The sequence below is a fragment of the Leptodactylus fuscus genome, chromosome 3 (genome assembly GCF_031893055.1).
Source record: "Leptodactylus fuscus isolate aLepFus1 chromosome 3, aLepFus1.hap2, whole genome shotgun sequence".
NCBI lineage: Eukaryota > Metazoa > Chordata > Amphibia > Anura > Leptodactylidae > Leptodactylus > Leptodactylus fuscus.
Window position 1 is genome coordinate 17,796,378 of NC_134267.1, and position 16,607 is coordinate 17,812,984.

The 16,607-nt window shown below is 45.4% G+C and overlaps 1 protein-coding gene across 1 annotated transcript in view; it reads right to left on the minus strand.

The window, feature by feature from the left end:
* The window catches only part of GPATCH2 (G-patch domain containing 2), a 104,362-nt gene that overhangs the window by 35,249 nt on the left and 52,506 nt on the right, over positions 1–16,607 (minus strand). Inside the window, exons 7-8 of the mRNA XM_075267138.1 lie at positions 13,631–13,670; positions 7,344–7,408 (exon numbers count right to left, since the gene is read on the minus strand). Of these exons, the coding sequence (XP_075123239.1) occupies positions 7,344–7,408; positions 13,631–13,670 (105 nt within the window). The remainder of the gene's footprint in view (positions 1–7,343; positions 7,409–13,630; positions 13,671–16,607) is intronic.

The following is a 16,607-nucleotide window of genomic DNA, read 5'->3' on the forward strand; positions in this document are numbered from 1 at the left end:
CTCAGGAACACTGACATAAGCCCTTTAATTTACCTACAGCACTAGGGATACTGATTATATCCCCTTCACTACTCTACACCATCAGAGACACTGACATAAGCCATTCCACAACTCTAGACCACCAGGGACACTGATAGTAGCCCTTCTACCACTCTCGACCACCAGGGACACTAACACTATCTCCTCCAGTGCTTTAGTCAACCAGGAACATTGCATTAGCCTTTTTTACTACTTTAGACCACCATGGACACCAACATTATCCCTTTCACTACCCTATATCTCAAGGGATGCTGATTATATCCCCTGCATTACTCTAGACCACCATTAACACAGATAACACCCCCCTCCACTACGCTATACCACCAGGTAAGCTGGCATTCACCCTGCTCGTTATAATTACAATTATAGTAACGAGCCGGTGAGTCCATCACGTGATCAAGGCAGATTTTTATCCACGGGTAAACAACTAATGGTCACCCCTCTAATATAGTATACAGATATGACCATTTAGACACGAGAAGTGTTGACGACTGGATCAGAGCCTATCCAGAACAGCAGGTCTTAAGAGGTATTCTGCCAAAAGTGGTCCAAGAAAGGTCAAACTGTGAACCGTAAATGTCCCAGGCTCAGATCTGTGTCAGAAGTGAAGGCCTCACCCCTACTTGGTCCAACCATGATGGCAAGGTGTCAGGACACACAAATGCATCGGGCTGTGCAGCACGCAATATTATCTAGATAGTTTTAAAGTTATGCCCGATGCATTTCGGACCCTTCATTTTTTAAATAGGAGACTGCCGAACCTAAACGTCTCCAGTGCTAGATGACAACTCCAGCTCTGCTACATCTGCATGCAGTATGACACATGTAAGGGTGTTGTGCACAGTCGAACGTCTTTTGTCCTGCCTTTACAACGCTCGGCTTCTCCGGAGACTCCCGGACTGTTAATGTTGGCCCAGACATCCCAATCTCTCGGCGGTGGCGGCGCGGCGTCCTTACAAAGGATAATGCATTGTTTTCTTCTCCCTTCTAATTAGTTATTTAAACATATGTTCAGCATTTAACTCTAAATGTTTGCTTTTTCCCCAAGCTCGGAGACAGCTGTCCAAGATCCGAATGCCAGAAACATTAAAATATCAACATCTGCTGAATTATGGAAATTTACTGGAATATAATTGAGCGCGAGTTGGGATTGATCAAATCCAAATTCTGAATTGAAACATCAGGCCAACACCCCAACCAAGTGCGGGTGTCATGATAAAGTGTAGGATGTGGAGGAGAAATGATGTACAAGGCAAATGTGTAAGAGACATTGCCCTTGTACAGTGAAAGGCCACTTTATTAGAGACACCCATCTAGAAGTGCGTTGGACCTGCTTAGGTCTTCGGAATTTTAATAAGTTGGTATACACAAGAGTGCTCGCATCCCTCCACCATTACTCCAACTCCACCAGTTTGAAGCGATTTACTGGTTCCTGCAAATCACGCCAATTTGGGACCATTCCATCAACATGGTGCTACAGAAATCTGGATCCATCTCACCAGGTCATGTTTCTCCGCTGTTCATTTTCACTCTTTTGCCCACTGGAGTTCCGATTGCCTTGGACAAAAATGTTGCTCGCACTGGTTGTCTTTTTGTTATAACTAGAGATGAGCGAGTAGTGTTCGATCGAGTAGGTGTTCGATCGAATACTATGGTATTCGAAATACTTGTACTCGATTGAACACTACTAGCTGTTCGAAGTTTAATGTTCGATGCAGAACCAGCGTTGATTGGCAGAATGCTATACATTCTGCCAATCAACACTGGTTCTTCTCTTACCTTTACGAAGTCTTCTCCGCGCTGCGTCCCCACGTCTTCTTCCGGGTGTAATTCACTCTGCCTAGGCAGAGCTGACTGCGCATGCGCAGTCGGCTCTGCTCAGGCGTCGGGCCTGGGCAGAGCCGCACGCGCAGACGGCTCTGCCTAGGCAGAGTGGATTCCACCCGGAAGAGGACGCGGGGACCCTGCGCCGGGAGAAGACTTCAAGCAGAATCCAGCCCGACCGTCACTCGTGGACTTGGTAAGTATGATTTTATCGAATGTTGCCTACCCCTGAAACGAGCATTTCCCCCATAGACTATAATGGGGTTCGAAATCTGTTCGAACAGCCGAACAGTGTGCGGCTGTTCGAATCGGATTTTGAACCTCGGACACTTTAGTGTTCGCTCATCTCTAGTTATAACCTATCTATTCTGAAGAACAGAAAGTTGCATATTTGGAAGTTGGACAGAAGCATTGAACAAGTTGTATCCGTCCACAGGATTCCTTCTTCTTGGATGTTTTTCACTATTTTTGGTATATTCTCCACACTGCTGCACCCCCCATAAGATGGGGCCTAAATGCCCATGATCAGTGACCAACACTTGGATCAATCTTCCCAATCTAACGTAGATTCACACCAATACGGGTCCATGTGTCACTGGATCTTATGTTGTTCGCCAGGGTCAGGTGTCTCTAATAATGGGGCCATACAGCGTACAATTCTAGTTTGCAGAGCCTGTGCTATTCTGAAGGTCAAAGGAGGTCCAACGCGCTACTAGATGGGTGTCTCTAATAAAAAGTCCATCCACTGTATAAGGGCAATGTCCCTTACACAAATGCACCTCCACTACAATGCAAATCCATCAGTGGTGTATAAGAAGCTGTCCATAGCTGCCTGTATTTGGCACATGGGTCAGCAGGCCACAGAACAGTTTTACAGGCTATTTCACCTATATAATGTAGACACTTGGGTTATTGCCGCCGTCGGCATGCACAGACAACCAGATGTCCTATTTATGCCTCCCTCTCCTCCCTCCCACAACAATGCAATATCAGACACTGAACAAAAAACTGCAGCTGCATCCCCCCTCTCTCTAATCTCTTTTATGGGCAACATGAACATGAGAGATTGAAATGAGTATCCTCAACTTAAACATACAGTATATAAAAGACTAATAAATTTAAAACCCATCTTTGGAGCACACCATTTTCCAAAGTGGGGATCTCCCAAACCCTGTTATTCCTGTTGAAGCGGCTGCAGTCTCTGAATACAAAGTGTGCATATGTGTGACCATCTCTACTAGATGTCTAGGACTGGGGCAAGACGGCGGACCCCTTTCCTGTATATAGATATGGGTCCCATTTTTAGGGCTTGCATCTGTCAGACATTTACAACATATCCTGTGGATATGCGATAAATGGATAAATGTCTATGGTGGGAATACTCTTTAAAAGTTCTTTATGCAGGGGCCTTATATATAGAGCCTAGAGGTTTACAAAGAAAGTCTCTCATTTTCTACATTATAAAGACAACCTATCTGTGTAAATGGACACACTGTCATCCCTAATATCTCCTGCGGAGGCGTTGCAGGGAAACTAAACACTTACTGTCAGGTTTTCTCACAGATTGCAGCTGTCACTGGAGGTCTCATTGAAGGGGGGACCGCTTGGTGATCAGATTATTGTCAAGGGGTCCCATTTAACATGTAGCTATTGTCCAAAGCAGACCCCCCCATTCACAGAGCTGCTTATAGACAAAGATAGATCCAGGACAATAGGTTCACAGCGCACGCCAACACCTCAGATCTCAAACCTGACATAAAAAAAACAGATTAAAAAGACAATAAAAACAAAGTGAAGCAGAACGCGCGCTCCGTAATTGGCCGGCGGACCCTCCCTATCCCTAATAGTACATCCATTTAACCAACAATCTAATGTTCAATTTTCTTATCCCAATATATTAACAGCTGCTCAAAAATGTCGTAATTAATGGTTTAATTTATTTTTGGCAAAGTGGAAGCGGTGACAAATAGTTGTGTATCTGGAGCACATTAGGACTCCTTCCCAAACAGCAGATGACAAGCGAAGGGGGGAAAATATTAAATCAGCTGTAGGAATGAAGGCTGTGACAAGTGCGTGTTCACACCATGATGTGGTAAAGTCATGTCAAAGAGTATGGAACAAGTATAGCCGGGATGTACGGAAGACCCTGCCAGATTGCCTCGACTATAGGAAAGATTCAAAGGGTGGCCGAGGGCCAATGGCAAAGGTAATTGGGATCCTGGGAGGAGAGGGTGGGGGTGGAGAAATCGGATTCAGATTCCGTGACCCGGGTTCAGAACCCCGATTCAGATTCCGTGACCCGGGGTTGGTACCCAGATTCAGATTCCGTGACCCGGGGTCGGAACACGGACTCAGATTCCGTGACCCGGGGTCGGAACCCTGGTTCAGATTCCGTGACACGGGGTCGGAAACCCCGATTCAGATTCCGTGACCCAGGGTCGAACTCTGGTTCAAATTCCGTGACCCGGGTTTGGAACCCCCGATTCAGATTCCATGACCTGGGGTCGGAACCCCAATTCAGATTCCGTGACCCGGGGTCGCAACCCTGATTCAGATTCTGTGACCTGGGGTCGCAACCCTAATTCAGATTCCGTGACCTGGGGTCGGAACCAAGCCAGAACCCAGACCAGACGGTTCCAATCTTCTGTTCCTAGTCCTAAAAAAATCCACAGAACCCATTGCAGCGCTAAAACCAGCGGCCCCACTTCAGCCCGCTGTCTGTATATTAGCATTGCGAGAGAATATTCCGGAAAAAAAAAAAAAATCTGTATTTCAGCAATCGATGGATTTGCAATAGGCAGAATTCAATGGGAAAACATCAGACCTTGAACAGATAAGACGTCTTGATGAATGTCAAATTTTCCTCCAAGTATTTTCTAATATGATTATGAACGAAAATGTGGTCGATAGCCCGATCCTGAGCTCCCCTTGGCAAAGGTCAAGAAAGTGTCTTCGGTTTAACCATTTCTGTTCTCGTGGAAAAACCGGAATACTTGGTTGGCAGAGAGAATATTAAAGGGGGCTTCTATATGAATGACTAGTGGGGGTTCAATACCCAAGACAATGCCAATCAGTTGTTCGGGGAGGCTGTGACCCCTCGCGGGAGCTGCGGATTCTGTCTTGCGCTGATGACGTCATCTTCATCAGTGAGATGATAGAGAACTGTCTCAGTCCCATTTGAGTGAATGGGGCTGAGCTGAAATAACAAGCACAGGTGCAAAGCTATATATGCCGCTGCGCTTGATGTTCAGTGAAGAGGCCGCAGCGATCACCTAAAGCTGAAAAACAGCGGACACCCAGAACCAATCACATATTGATAGATCCCTTTAAAGGGGTATTCCAGCTTTAGCAGATACACATGAAATCAAATGTTCTCCAACTTCCAATATATTTCCCGCAACAACTTAACAGTTTCAACATATCTAATTTTTGTCATTTTATAAAAATTCACATTGTTTACTGGTCATGTGATCATCACATACCTGCAAAACTTATTATTCAACTGGTGAGAAGACACTTTTCAAGGAGTCCAAACTCAGCATTGCAGAATATAGAGGAATATCTTAATTTTCTACTGTGTGGACTGACCCTTAAAGCAAATCTTATATGTCAGACAGGGATCAACAGGATATATCAGAGCTCACGATCTATCAGAGCTCACGATCTATCAGAGCTCACGATCTATCAGAGCTCACGATCTATCAGAGCTCACGATCTATCAGAGCTCACGATCTATCAGAGCTCACGATCTATCAGAGCTCACGATCTATCAGAGCTCACGATCTATCAGAGCTCACGATCTATCAGAGCTCACGATCTATCAGAGCTCACGATCTATCAGAGCTCACGATCTATCAGAGCTCACGATCTATCAGAGCTCACGATCTATCAGAGCTCACGATCTATCAGAGCTCACGATCTATCAGAGCTCACGATCTATCAGAGCTCACGATCTATCAGAGCTCACGATCTATCAGAGCTCACGATCTATCAGAGCTCACGATCTATCAGAGCTCACGATCTATCAGAGCTCACAATCTATCAGAGCTCACAATCTATCAGAGCTCACAATCTATCAGAGCTCACAATCTATCAGAGCTCACAATCTATCAGAGCTCACAATCTATCAGAGCTCACAATCTATCAGAGCTCACAATCTATCAGAGCTCACAATCTATCAGAGCTCACAATCTATCAGAGCTCACAATCTATCAGAGCTCACAATCTATCAGAGCTCACAATCTATCAGAGCTCACAATCTATCAGAGCTCACAATCTATCGTAGCTCACAATCTATCGTAGCTCACGATCTTCCAGAGCTCGCGATCTTCCAGAGCTCGCGATCTTCCAGAGCTCGCAATCTATCAGAGCTCGCGATCTATCAGAGCTCACGATCTATCAGAGCTCACAATCTATCAGAGCTCACAATCTATCAGAGCTCACAATCTATCAGAGCTCACAATCTATCAGAGCTCACAATCTATCAGAGCTCACAATCTATCAGAGCTCACAATCTATCAGAGCTCACAATCTATCAGAGCTCACAATCTATCAGAGCTCACAATCTATCAGAGCTCACAATCTATCAGAGCTCACAATCTATCAGAGCTCACAATCTATCAGAGCTCACAATCTATCGTAGCTCACAATCTATCGTAGCTCACGATCTTCCAGAGCTCGCGATCTTCCAGAGCTCGCGATCTTCCAGAGCTCGCAATCTATCAGAGCTCGCGATCTATCAGAGCTCACGATCTATCAGAGCTCACAATCTATCAGAGCTCACAATCTATCAGAGCTCACAATCTATCAGAGCTCACAATCTATCAGAGCTCACAATCTATCAGAGCTCACAATCTATCAGAGCTCACAATCTATCAGAGCTCACAATCTATCAGAGCTCACAATCTATCAGAGCTCACAATCTATCAGAGCTCACAATCTATCAGAGCTCACAATCTATCAGAGCTCACAATCTATCAGAGCTCACAATCTATCAGAGCTCACAATCTATCAGAGCTCACAATCTATCAGAGCTCACGATCTTCCAGAGCTCGTGATCTATCAGAGCTCGCGATCTATCAGAGCTCGCGATCTATCAGAGCTCACGATCTATCAGAGCTCACGATCTTCCAGAGCTCACGTTCTATCGGACCTCACGATCTTCCAGAGCTCGCGATTTTCTGGAGCTTATAATCTATCGGAGCTCACGATCTTCTGGAGTTCACAATCTATCGGAGCTCACGATCTTCTGGAGCTTACGATGTTCCGGAGCTTACGATCTACCAGAGCTTATGAGCTACCTCATCTTCCAGAGTTTATGATCTACCGGAGCTCATGATCTACTATTTTCCAACTATTTAGATGAGAAGTTAAAAAATGGCAGACTTAAAGGGGAGGTAGGTGCAATAAGTCAACAAGAGGGTAAGTAGGCCACTGTATTAACATCCACTCTAAGTCTCTACGCCTATGTGACTCCTCACCTGCTGGCTGTCTTGACCGAACAGTTTTTCTTGTGTCCTCGATCTGAACGTGTATCTCGTAAAAGCTAAAAAGAGAAAAAAATTGTAAGGTGAATATTGAAAAGACCGATGCAGATACACAACCTGCAACAGTACCTAATCTTTACCCCCCCTACGTCTGTCATGGGGGACAATCTGAACCCACCTGTACACATTGGGTAAGTGTAGATTCCTATGGGAACTCAGAAAGCTGCAGAGAGCTCATTTAAAGGGGACCTTTCACCACCTCCACCTCTTTGCATCTTTCAATAGTTATCACTTCATCAATTCTGGCCCAGTTGGAAATTTTTCTCTAGCCCCCACCACTCCTGAGCAATTCGGTGCTTGGCTATAGTAATGAGATTCCCCACTTTCAGTTGGGTGTTCCTGCTAGTCTGGGACCGCCCACTAGGCAGAGTGTCTAACTGGCATATTGGGTGCTGACACTAACAGGAATGATTACTCAGGAATGGTGGGGGCTACAGAAAAAAATTCAACTGCATCAGAATCAGTGGATTGGCGGCTACTGGAGGAGGCAAATAGTTGGCATTGATAGAGGTGATGAAAGGTTCTCAGATGGCCCCTAATAAGTCACATCTCTTGATATTTCATGATCCCACTGACTCAATAACCTAGGCCGCGGGGGATAATGTGAAGCTCCCGGGCCGCAATACAAAAGCTGTAATAGGGCCCTGCCCTACTATGTACCATCTATAATACCAGCATCTTTTTGTGTTGCTGAGAGCCCTTTGGGCTACCTCGGCGATGGCCACCTCTACACCCACCCCCCACAGCTCTGCCCCTGCACAGCCGACCAACAAAAAAAAATTTCATGTCGGAAAATAAAGAGGTTTCACCAACATGATGTATCTTTCACGTCTGATTTATTGTTATGTGTTACAGAGGACGACCGGTTTTGCATTCTGTAAGAAAACCCAAAATATTGCAAGGCGTCGTCTTATAGACATGTTGACATATAATAGCACAAAAAGACCTCACCTGTCTCATCTCGGACATGTAGATGGAGCGCCCGACCACACGGAGGAGAGACAGGGGCTTATCGGGCTCCACCATCAGGAGGAGGCTGATCTCCCGATTGTGGGATCCGGTGTCACATTGGACAGTGTCATAGTCAATCTTACCAAAGTTACCGGCAAGGACACCTCAGTGTAGGTGAGATAAGACCTCTACCACTCCTCAGGGGCTTCATATGTTAAAAAAAATACATTTTTTTCACAATTTTTGTGATACTGGAATTAAAGAAATATTTTGGTAAAAACCTTTAATGGTCCCTCACAAGGTCTGTTTGCTCCTTTCCTGAAATAATCTGTGCTGCTGGGGAACTTATTCTTGTGCTTCACTTCATTACATGACTCTGCCTTGTCCTCTATTGCTGCAATAGGTAACCTCCGGGACGCCATCTGTTGTAAAACTACAACTCCCAGCATGCATGCTTTGCTGTTCTTGGAACATCTATGGAAGTGAATGGAGCATGCTGGGAGTTGTAGTTTCACAGCAGCTGGAGAGCCAAAGGTTGCTGACCCCTGCTCTATAGCCTCAGAGTCAATTGGTCACTGCCTCCGACAAGTCCAGCACAGTCCTTTCCTGCTGCTATCATTATTTCCATCACTTCACAGGCTATAGGCTAACACTGACTATCTATTATCCTATCTATCTATCTATCTATCTATCTATCTATCTATCTATCTATCTATCTATCTATCTATCTATCTATCTATCTATCTGTATATATGATTCCAACTCCTAGGCCCCCACAGATCAGCTGACTGAGGCGTCCACCCCTTCCTTCTCATGCCAGTGATGTCGCATTCATTTTTCATGTGATGCAGGTGCAGCTCAGTCCCATCCAAGTGACCGGGGCTGAGCTGCAACACCAAGCGAGCCATTTTTTTTTTTAAATGTATGGTGCTGTGCTTTGAAAGCAGTGAAAAAGGGTCATCCTAAGGCCTAGTTCACACGGGCTAGTGACGCGTATTTTGGTCCTGATTTTTACGTGGGAAGCCGTGTCAGAATCAGGACCAAAATGCGCCTGCCGTGGCTTCTGACAGATATGGCTTCCTGCTCTGGAGTAGGCGCAAATGAATGGGCCTAGTGCGAAGGGATTATCCTGACGCGGATGCGCCAGTTTCCGCTGCGGCATCTGCCTCAAGATATGGCAGCTCGCTTCTTTTTTCACATAGACATCTATCCGCATCACAATTTGCCTCGTCTTCCCCGTGTGAACAAGACCTAAAGCAGATTATAATATATATATATATATATATATATATATATATATATATATATATATAGTATATGTATATATATATATATATATATATATATATATATATATATATATATGTATGATCAGTGCGTTGCCGAGTGTCAGACCCCATCATTCTAACATTGAGGATCTACCTTTAGCATAAGCTATAAATATCTTTGTCTCAGAGACATCAGTATCCAAATGGCGGGGGTCCGATACCAGAACCCGCACCCATACACAAACACACTGCACTATAAAAATTTAGCAATGTACACCCTGGGCTACGTTACAAAAAATTCACTGGAGTCCGGACACAGTCACAAAAACTAAAGGTCCATTAAAATGAATTTATATACATACTGTACTATAAAAAAAATAATAAAATTAAAAAAAATAAAAATCTGGCAATGTACAATCTGGGATAAGTGTCAATTTTTTTAAAATTTTTTTTTTCTATTTTTGCAAAAATAAATTAATATTCCGTATGTATTCAATATATATATATATATATATATATATATATATATATATATATATATATATATATATATATATATATATATATATCGCATACACACACATGCACATATACACACCACTACCAATTCTAGAAAGCTCCGCGCGTTCTCTATGGCTCCCTGCACTGAGATAGTTAACGCAGAACGAGATGGCGAGTTAAGATGGAAGGTGATAGCCGACAGACGGAGAACGCTCCACTCTGCCCCTGTGAGGCTCCGCTCGGCACACATTATACGACGGACCCGTCAAATGAGACGCTGGACACCTTTATCTTAGATGCGGTGAAGGATTGCCCTTCCACTCTTAGAATTTAAAACACCACAAAATGTCATGTATAAATATACAAACAATAATGGGCTGATTTATGAGAATACAGTGCACTCCACTGGCCAGGAATATAAAGGACACGCTGCTCGGCAGAGGCTGCGCTCGCTGGACAGCCGGCGGCTGACCGGACGCCGCTCCAGGACATCCACCGGCTGCAGAGCTTAAAGGGTTAAAGCAAATGGTGGTCATAGCTGGACACAGTCGCAGTAAGAGGTTGTTTTAGAATTTCTTATGAAAAGGGGAAAAAAATTATTTTTAAACATATATTCCATCTGCCTTGGAAAGAGCGCAAAGAAGATTGTGCCAAAGAAGCCCAACCGGCCATAGGTGAGCGACCCCCGTGGCCCGGGGAAAGGAGACCCATAAGGGTCAGCAGGAGGGCCCGACCCAGCAGCAACTTCCCGGCGGGAAGTGAGAAAACTTTTTGCTTTCTTCCTGCGATGTAAAGGAGTCGCATATGGCATAACCTCAGGGGTGCAGCTGCACCAGGGTCCAGGGGTATTAGGGGGGCCACAAGGTGTCTCTCCCCAGTATGAGAAGACCGGACGTATTACTGATACATTATAGTTGGGGCCTGCCTATACCTGATCAAAACTGGGGGGTGACCCTCTCGATGACCTGAGGGCTGGGATTGAGGCCCCCCATAGAGAGACAGGATCAGATGGTGGTGTCCCCATGTGAATTGCTGCCTCTGTCGCTGAGATATCGCTGTTTTTGTCAATATGCAAATGAGCACTTTGGAGCAACAAGAGCGTTACCATCGCCTCAAACCAATAAGCCGTCAACGCTCCAAAGAACTCCACATATCTCTGCAACAGAGGCAACGATTCACAAGGGGGCGCCATCTGAGTCAGGTGAATTGTAACCTTTCTATCTGGGGGATGGGGTGATATGCTGGGATCTACTGACACACTCCCTTTAAGAGGGCTTATCACCCAATGGCAGCAGTCTATTGGATATGAACATGTCCTATCTCGTGTTCTCTAGGGGATGAGCCCTGGGGGTGTCGGGCAGCACATTAGTCCGGTCTCATTATTTCGGGAAGGTCAGAAGACTTGTCAGAGGAATGTGTTGTCGCCTCTCCTAAGGCCTATGGCCCACCAGTAGAGATCCATTACACCACCCAATTACGAGAGCAGCTGACAACGTGCCCCGGGATCTGTTGCTGGTGGGCAATGATTTGACCCTCTTCCTACAGATAACTATAATGTATTCTTATAGCCGGGAAACTTACAAAGTTTTACTCAAAATTCTGTTCAATCCGGATCCCTATAAGCTGACAATTATTTTCAATTCCAAAGACCCCCTGTACAGAGGTATAGGCTATGTTGTCATCCCCCCCCCCACCCCAATTTTACATTAACATACATTCAGTGGGTGAAGAAGCAGCTGAGAATATAGGGAAGAGGGCATAACCAAAGGATCAGACTACACAAGGCTTGTTTGTTGTCTTTTACCATAGAGATAAATAGAATCGCACAGGAGCTGTAGTAGCAATATCATAGGAAACGTACAAATAAAACCTATATGTGAAAGTCGCTTCTTGTTTAATACTAAATGGACAGAGCAGTTACAGAGAGTCTGTCATCAGAACACAATATATACACCGGGACAATGTCTTTGGTGGCTCCAAAGTACTAATTTGCTTATTCACTAAAATAGTGATATCTCATCAGCGGAGGCAGCAAATCACAAGAGGAAAGCACCATATGATTCAGATAAGCCCTAACCTATCTATCTGCAGGGCTGGGGTGATATGCTGGTCCTGGTTACACTAACCTATCTATCTGCAGGGCTGGGGTGATATGCTGGTTCTGGTGACAGTAACCTATCTATCTGCAGGGCTGGGGTGATATGCTGGTCCTGGTGACACTAACCTATCTATCTGCAGGACTGGGGTGATATGCTGGTCCTGGTTACACTAACCTATCTATCTGCTGGGCTGGGGTGATATGCTGGTCCTGGTTACACTAACCTATCTATCTGCTGGGCTGGGGTGATATGCTGGTCCTGGTTACACTAACCTATCTATCTGCAGGGCTGGGGTGATATGCTGGTCCTGGTTACACTAACCTATCTATCTGCAGGACTGGGGTGATATGCTGGTTCTGGTGACACTAACCTATCTATCTGCAGGGCTGGGGTGATATGCTGGTTCTGGTGACACTAACCTATCTATCTGCAGGGCTGGGGTGATATGCTGGTTCTGGTGACACTAACCTATCTATCTGCAGGGCTGGGGTGATATGCTGGTTCTGGTGACACTAACCTATCTATCTGCAGGGCTGGGGTGATATGCTGGGTCTGGTGACAGTAACCTATCTATCTGCAGGGCTGGGGTGATATGCTGGTTCTGGTGACACTAACCTATCTATCTGCAGGGCTGGGGTGATATGCTGGTTCTGGTGACACTAACCTATCTATCTGCAGGGCTGGGGTGATATGCTGGTTCTGGTGACACTAACCTATCTATCTGCAGGACTGGGGTGATATGCTGGGTCTGGTGACAGTAACCTATCTATCTGCAGGGCTGGGGTGATATGCTGGGTCTGGTGACACTAACCTATCTATCTGCAGGACTGGGGTGATATGCTGGGTCTGGTGACAGTAACCTATCTATCTGCAGGGCTGGGGTGATATGCTGGGTCTGGTGACACTAACCTATCTATCTGCAGGGCTGAGGTGATATGCTGGTTCTGGTAACACTAACCTATCTATCTGCAGGGCTGGGGTGATATGCTGTTCTGGTGACAGTAACCTATCTATCTGCAGGGCTGGGGTGATATGCTGGTTCTGGTGACACTAACCTATCTATCTGCAGGGCTGGGGTGATATTCTGGTTCTGGTGACACTAACCTATCTATCTGCAGGGCTGGGGTGATATGCTGGCTCTGGTGACAGTAACCTATCTATCTGCAGGGCTGGGGTGATATGCTGGCTCTGGTGACACTAACCTATCTATCTGCAGGGCTGGGGTGATATGCTGGTTCTGGTGACAATAACCTATCTATCTGCAGGGCTGGGGTTATATGTTGGTTCTGGTAATAGACTCCCTATAGGTAAAGCTGGGTATAATGTGGATACAACAGTAAAACTCTGGACTTAGTCCGTTCTTCTTAAGACATAACACAATAACTTTAGTAGTCCCACTTACCGGACTGTGATCCTTTCTTGTTCCGGGACTAAACCAATGGCTTGATTTAAAAAAAAATAAAAACAAAATTAAAAAATTACCATACATAAACAGGACAGATATTATAAATAATTTTATCATCAGTACATGAAGCAAAAGTCTACAAAAAGCCTCATCTAAAATACATCTGATCACCTAACCCAGATTTGTGTTCACAGCAGTTGTCACTTCCCTTCCCCCACTCTTCTTAGTGGATCATACCAATTGCATCACTCAGCGGGGGGAGACAATACGCAGAAGAAGAGAACCCCTCTCTTAGAACATATTCTTACTACTCCCTTAGACGCCTGAACATTTTAGGAATAAAACCGCCCTGTGAGTTGGAGATATTTTGTCTCGCACATTTTGTTTTTTAAGACTATGAAAAGTTGCCGTTTTAAGGGCGCTCGGAGGGAGAGAAGATTGAAGCACTTGTCCGCGTTTCGCAGTATATATTGGATTTGCAATCATGTAAAAGCGCAGCCTCGTGAGTAACACGTATTGGATTTGTAATAAAGTAAAAACATCCAGCCCGGGAAGGGGACGCATTATGGCCGCTGAATACTTCAAGACATATTTAAGATGGTTTTTCCGTGGCAAGCCGAAGACTGAGGTCTACACCGTAGGGTAATAGACAGATGAGACTATAGGATAAAATAAGCCCCCTGCGGCCCCCCAGGTATTTGGAGATCATAACGAATACTCCAGTGATGGGTTAGTCACTGGACGCTGGAAACTGACAACTATTAACCAAGAAAAAGGGTCAGAGAAGTTGTCAGAACAAAGGACTCCATTCAGTAGAGGGCAGCAGGGTATACGTACAGGACCAGGGGTGGGCGGCTTCAAGGAAAAACTGCGCAGGTGCCAGAAGACGGAGGGGATTTTTTGTGTGTTAACTGTGGGCATGGACAAGCTTACATGGGGCTATTTGGAGCACCAACCTAATGATCTTTAAGTACCCGTGTGTAGTTTAATATCCCAAACAGCCCTGAGAGGTTCCTTTTAAAGAGAATGTCTCCAGAACCAAACCCGCTACAGATAGATAGGTTACGGTCACCCGAATCAAATGCTGGTTTCCCCTTGTCAATCGCTGCCTCCGTAGATAATACTCTCAATGTTCCGAAGAACTCATCTGCAGATTGACAAAAACAGTGATATCTCAAGCAATGGAGACAGCGGGAATAAACAGTTTAATTCAGGTGACCATAACCTATCTATCTGCAGGGTTCTGGTGAATCTAACCTATCTATCTGTGTCGTTCTGGTAACCCTAACCTATCGATCTACAGGGTTCTGGTAACCATAACCTATCTATCTGCAGAGTTGTGATGACCCTAACCTATCAATCTGTCTGTGGCGTTCTGGTGACCCTAACCTTTCTATCTGTGGGGTTCTGGTGAACCTAACCTATCTATCTGTGGAGAGCTGGTGAATATAACCTATCTATCTGTCTATGGGGTTCTGGTGAACTGATGACTCTAACATATTTATCTGCAGGGTTCTGGTGACCCTAACCTATTTATCTGCAGGGTTCTGGTGACCCTAACCTATCTATCTGCGGGGTTCTGGTGACCCTAACTTATGTATCTGTGGGGATCTGGTGACCCTAACTTATGCATCTGTGGGGTTCTGGTGACCCTAACCTATGTATATGTGGAGTTCTGGTGACCCTAACCTATCTATCTGTAGGGTTCTGGTGACCCTAACCCATCTATCTGTGGGGTTCTGGTGACCCTAACCCATCTATCTATGGGGTTCTGGTGACCCTAACCTATCTATCTGTCTGTCTGTGGGGTTCTGGTGACCCTAACCTATCTGTGGGGTTCTGATGACTCTAACCTATCTATCTGTCTGTGGGGATCTAGTGACCTTAACCTATTTATCTGCAGGGTTCTGGTGACTCTAACCTATCTATCTGTCTGTCTGTAGGGTTATGGTGACCCTAACCTATCTGTCTGTCTGTAGGGTTATGGTGACCCTAACCTATCTATCTGTCTGTAGGGTTATGGTGACCCTAACCTATCTATCTGCAGGGTTCTGGTGACCCTAACCTATCTATCTGCAGGGTTTTAGCTGATAGGCTCCCTTTAAATTGGAGGCATACAGAGGTCAGCAGGCGTGTGGCTATGGAATACTGAGCCATGTACGGCGACCCCTAATACGGAGTGCAGTGACCACTTCCGGTGCTGAAGGGGTTAATCTGCCTCGCTGCATTGGGAGTGCGGAGGAGCCCCCTTGGCATCCCCTCCTGCCGGTTGGTGTGCTGGAGCGGGCGAGCGGGAAGGCTCTTTGTTATAGCTGGAAGTTCATGAGAATTGATGCTAGTCATTAATCTCAGATGCAGAACCCTAGTCAAATGCTTTGTGAAAGTCCAAGTTTGACATCCACATTATTCCCCCAGTCAAGCGTATCTTATTCCAGCGCGCGGCATAATTAATCGCTCCTGCATTTAACCACTGAACTGGCTATATTTGTAGGGGATGGAAAGTGCTCTGACCTTTTGCATAAAATTCACAGTCCCAAAGGACAGATAACAATATGGCAATAAAACAGGGGGAAAAAAGTCACACCGGATTTATTCCTGGCGGGTGACCCACTTTCGCCAATCAATACCTCTTACAGGATGAGGGGTCGCAGACAATATTTGCTTACAAAATATGGAAAGTGTTAACGGATCGGAGCGATGATTTGTAACGCGCGTCGTAAAAACCATACCGGCTGTGAATGATAATGTATGTGGACGGCGGCGAGCGGATTAACCCCTTCTGACAAATCAGCTATGGAGAATTTGTATGGACGATTCATAGGTCATGTGAGATCACCTTTATCGGTCACGTGGCCTGATTGCAGCTCAGTCCCATTCAAGTGAATGGGCTGAGCTTCAATACCAAGCACAGCCACTATACGATGTGTGGCACCCCAACCACTTCAAAAAGCCGATTGGCTGGGGACCAAGAGGT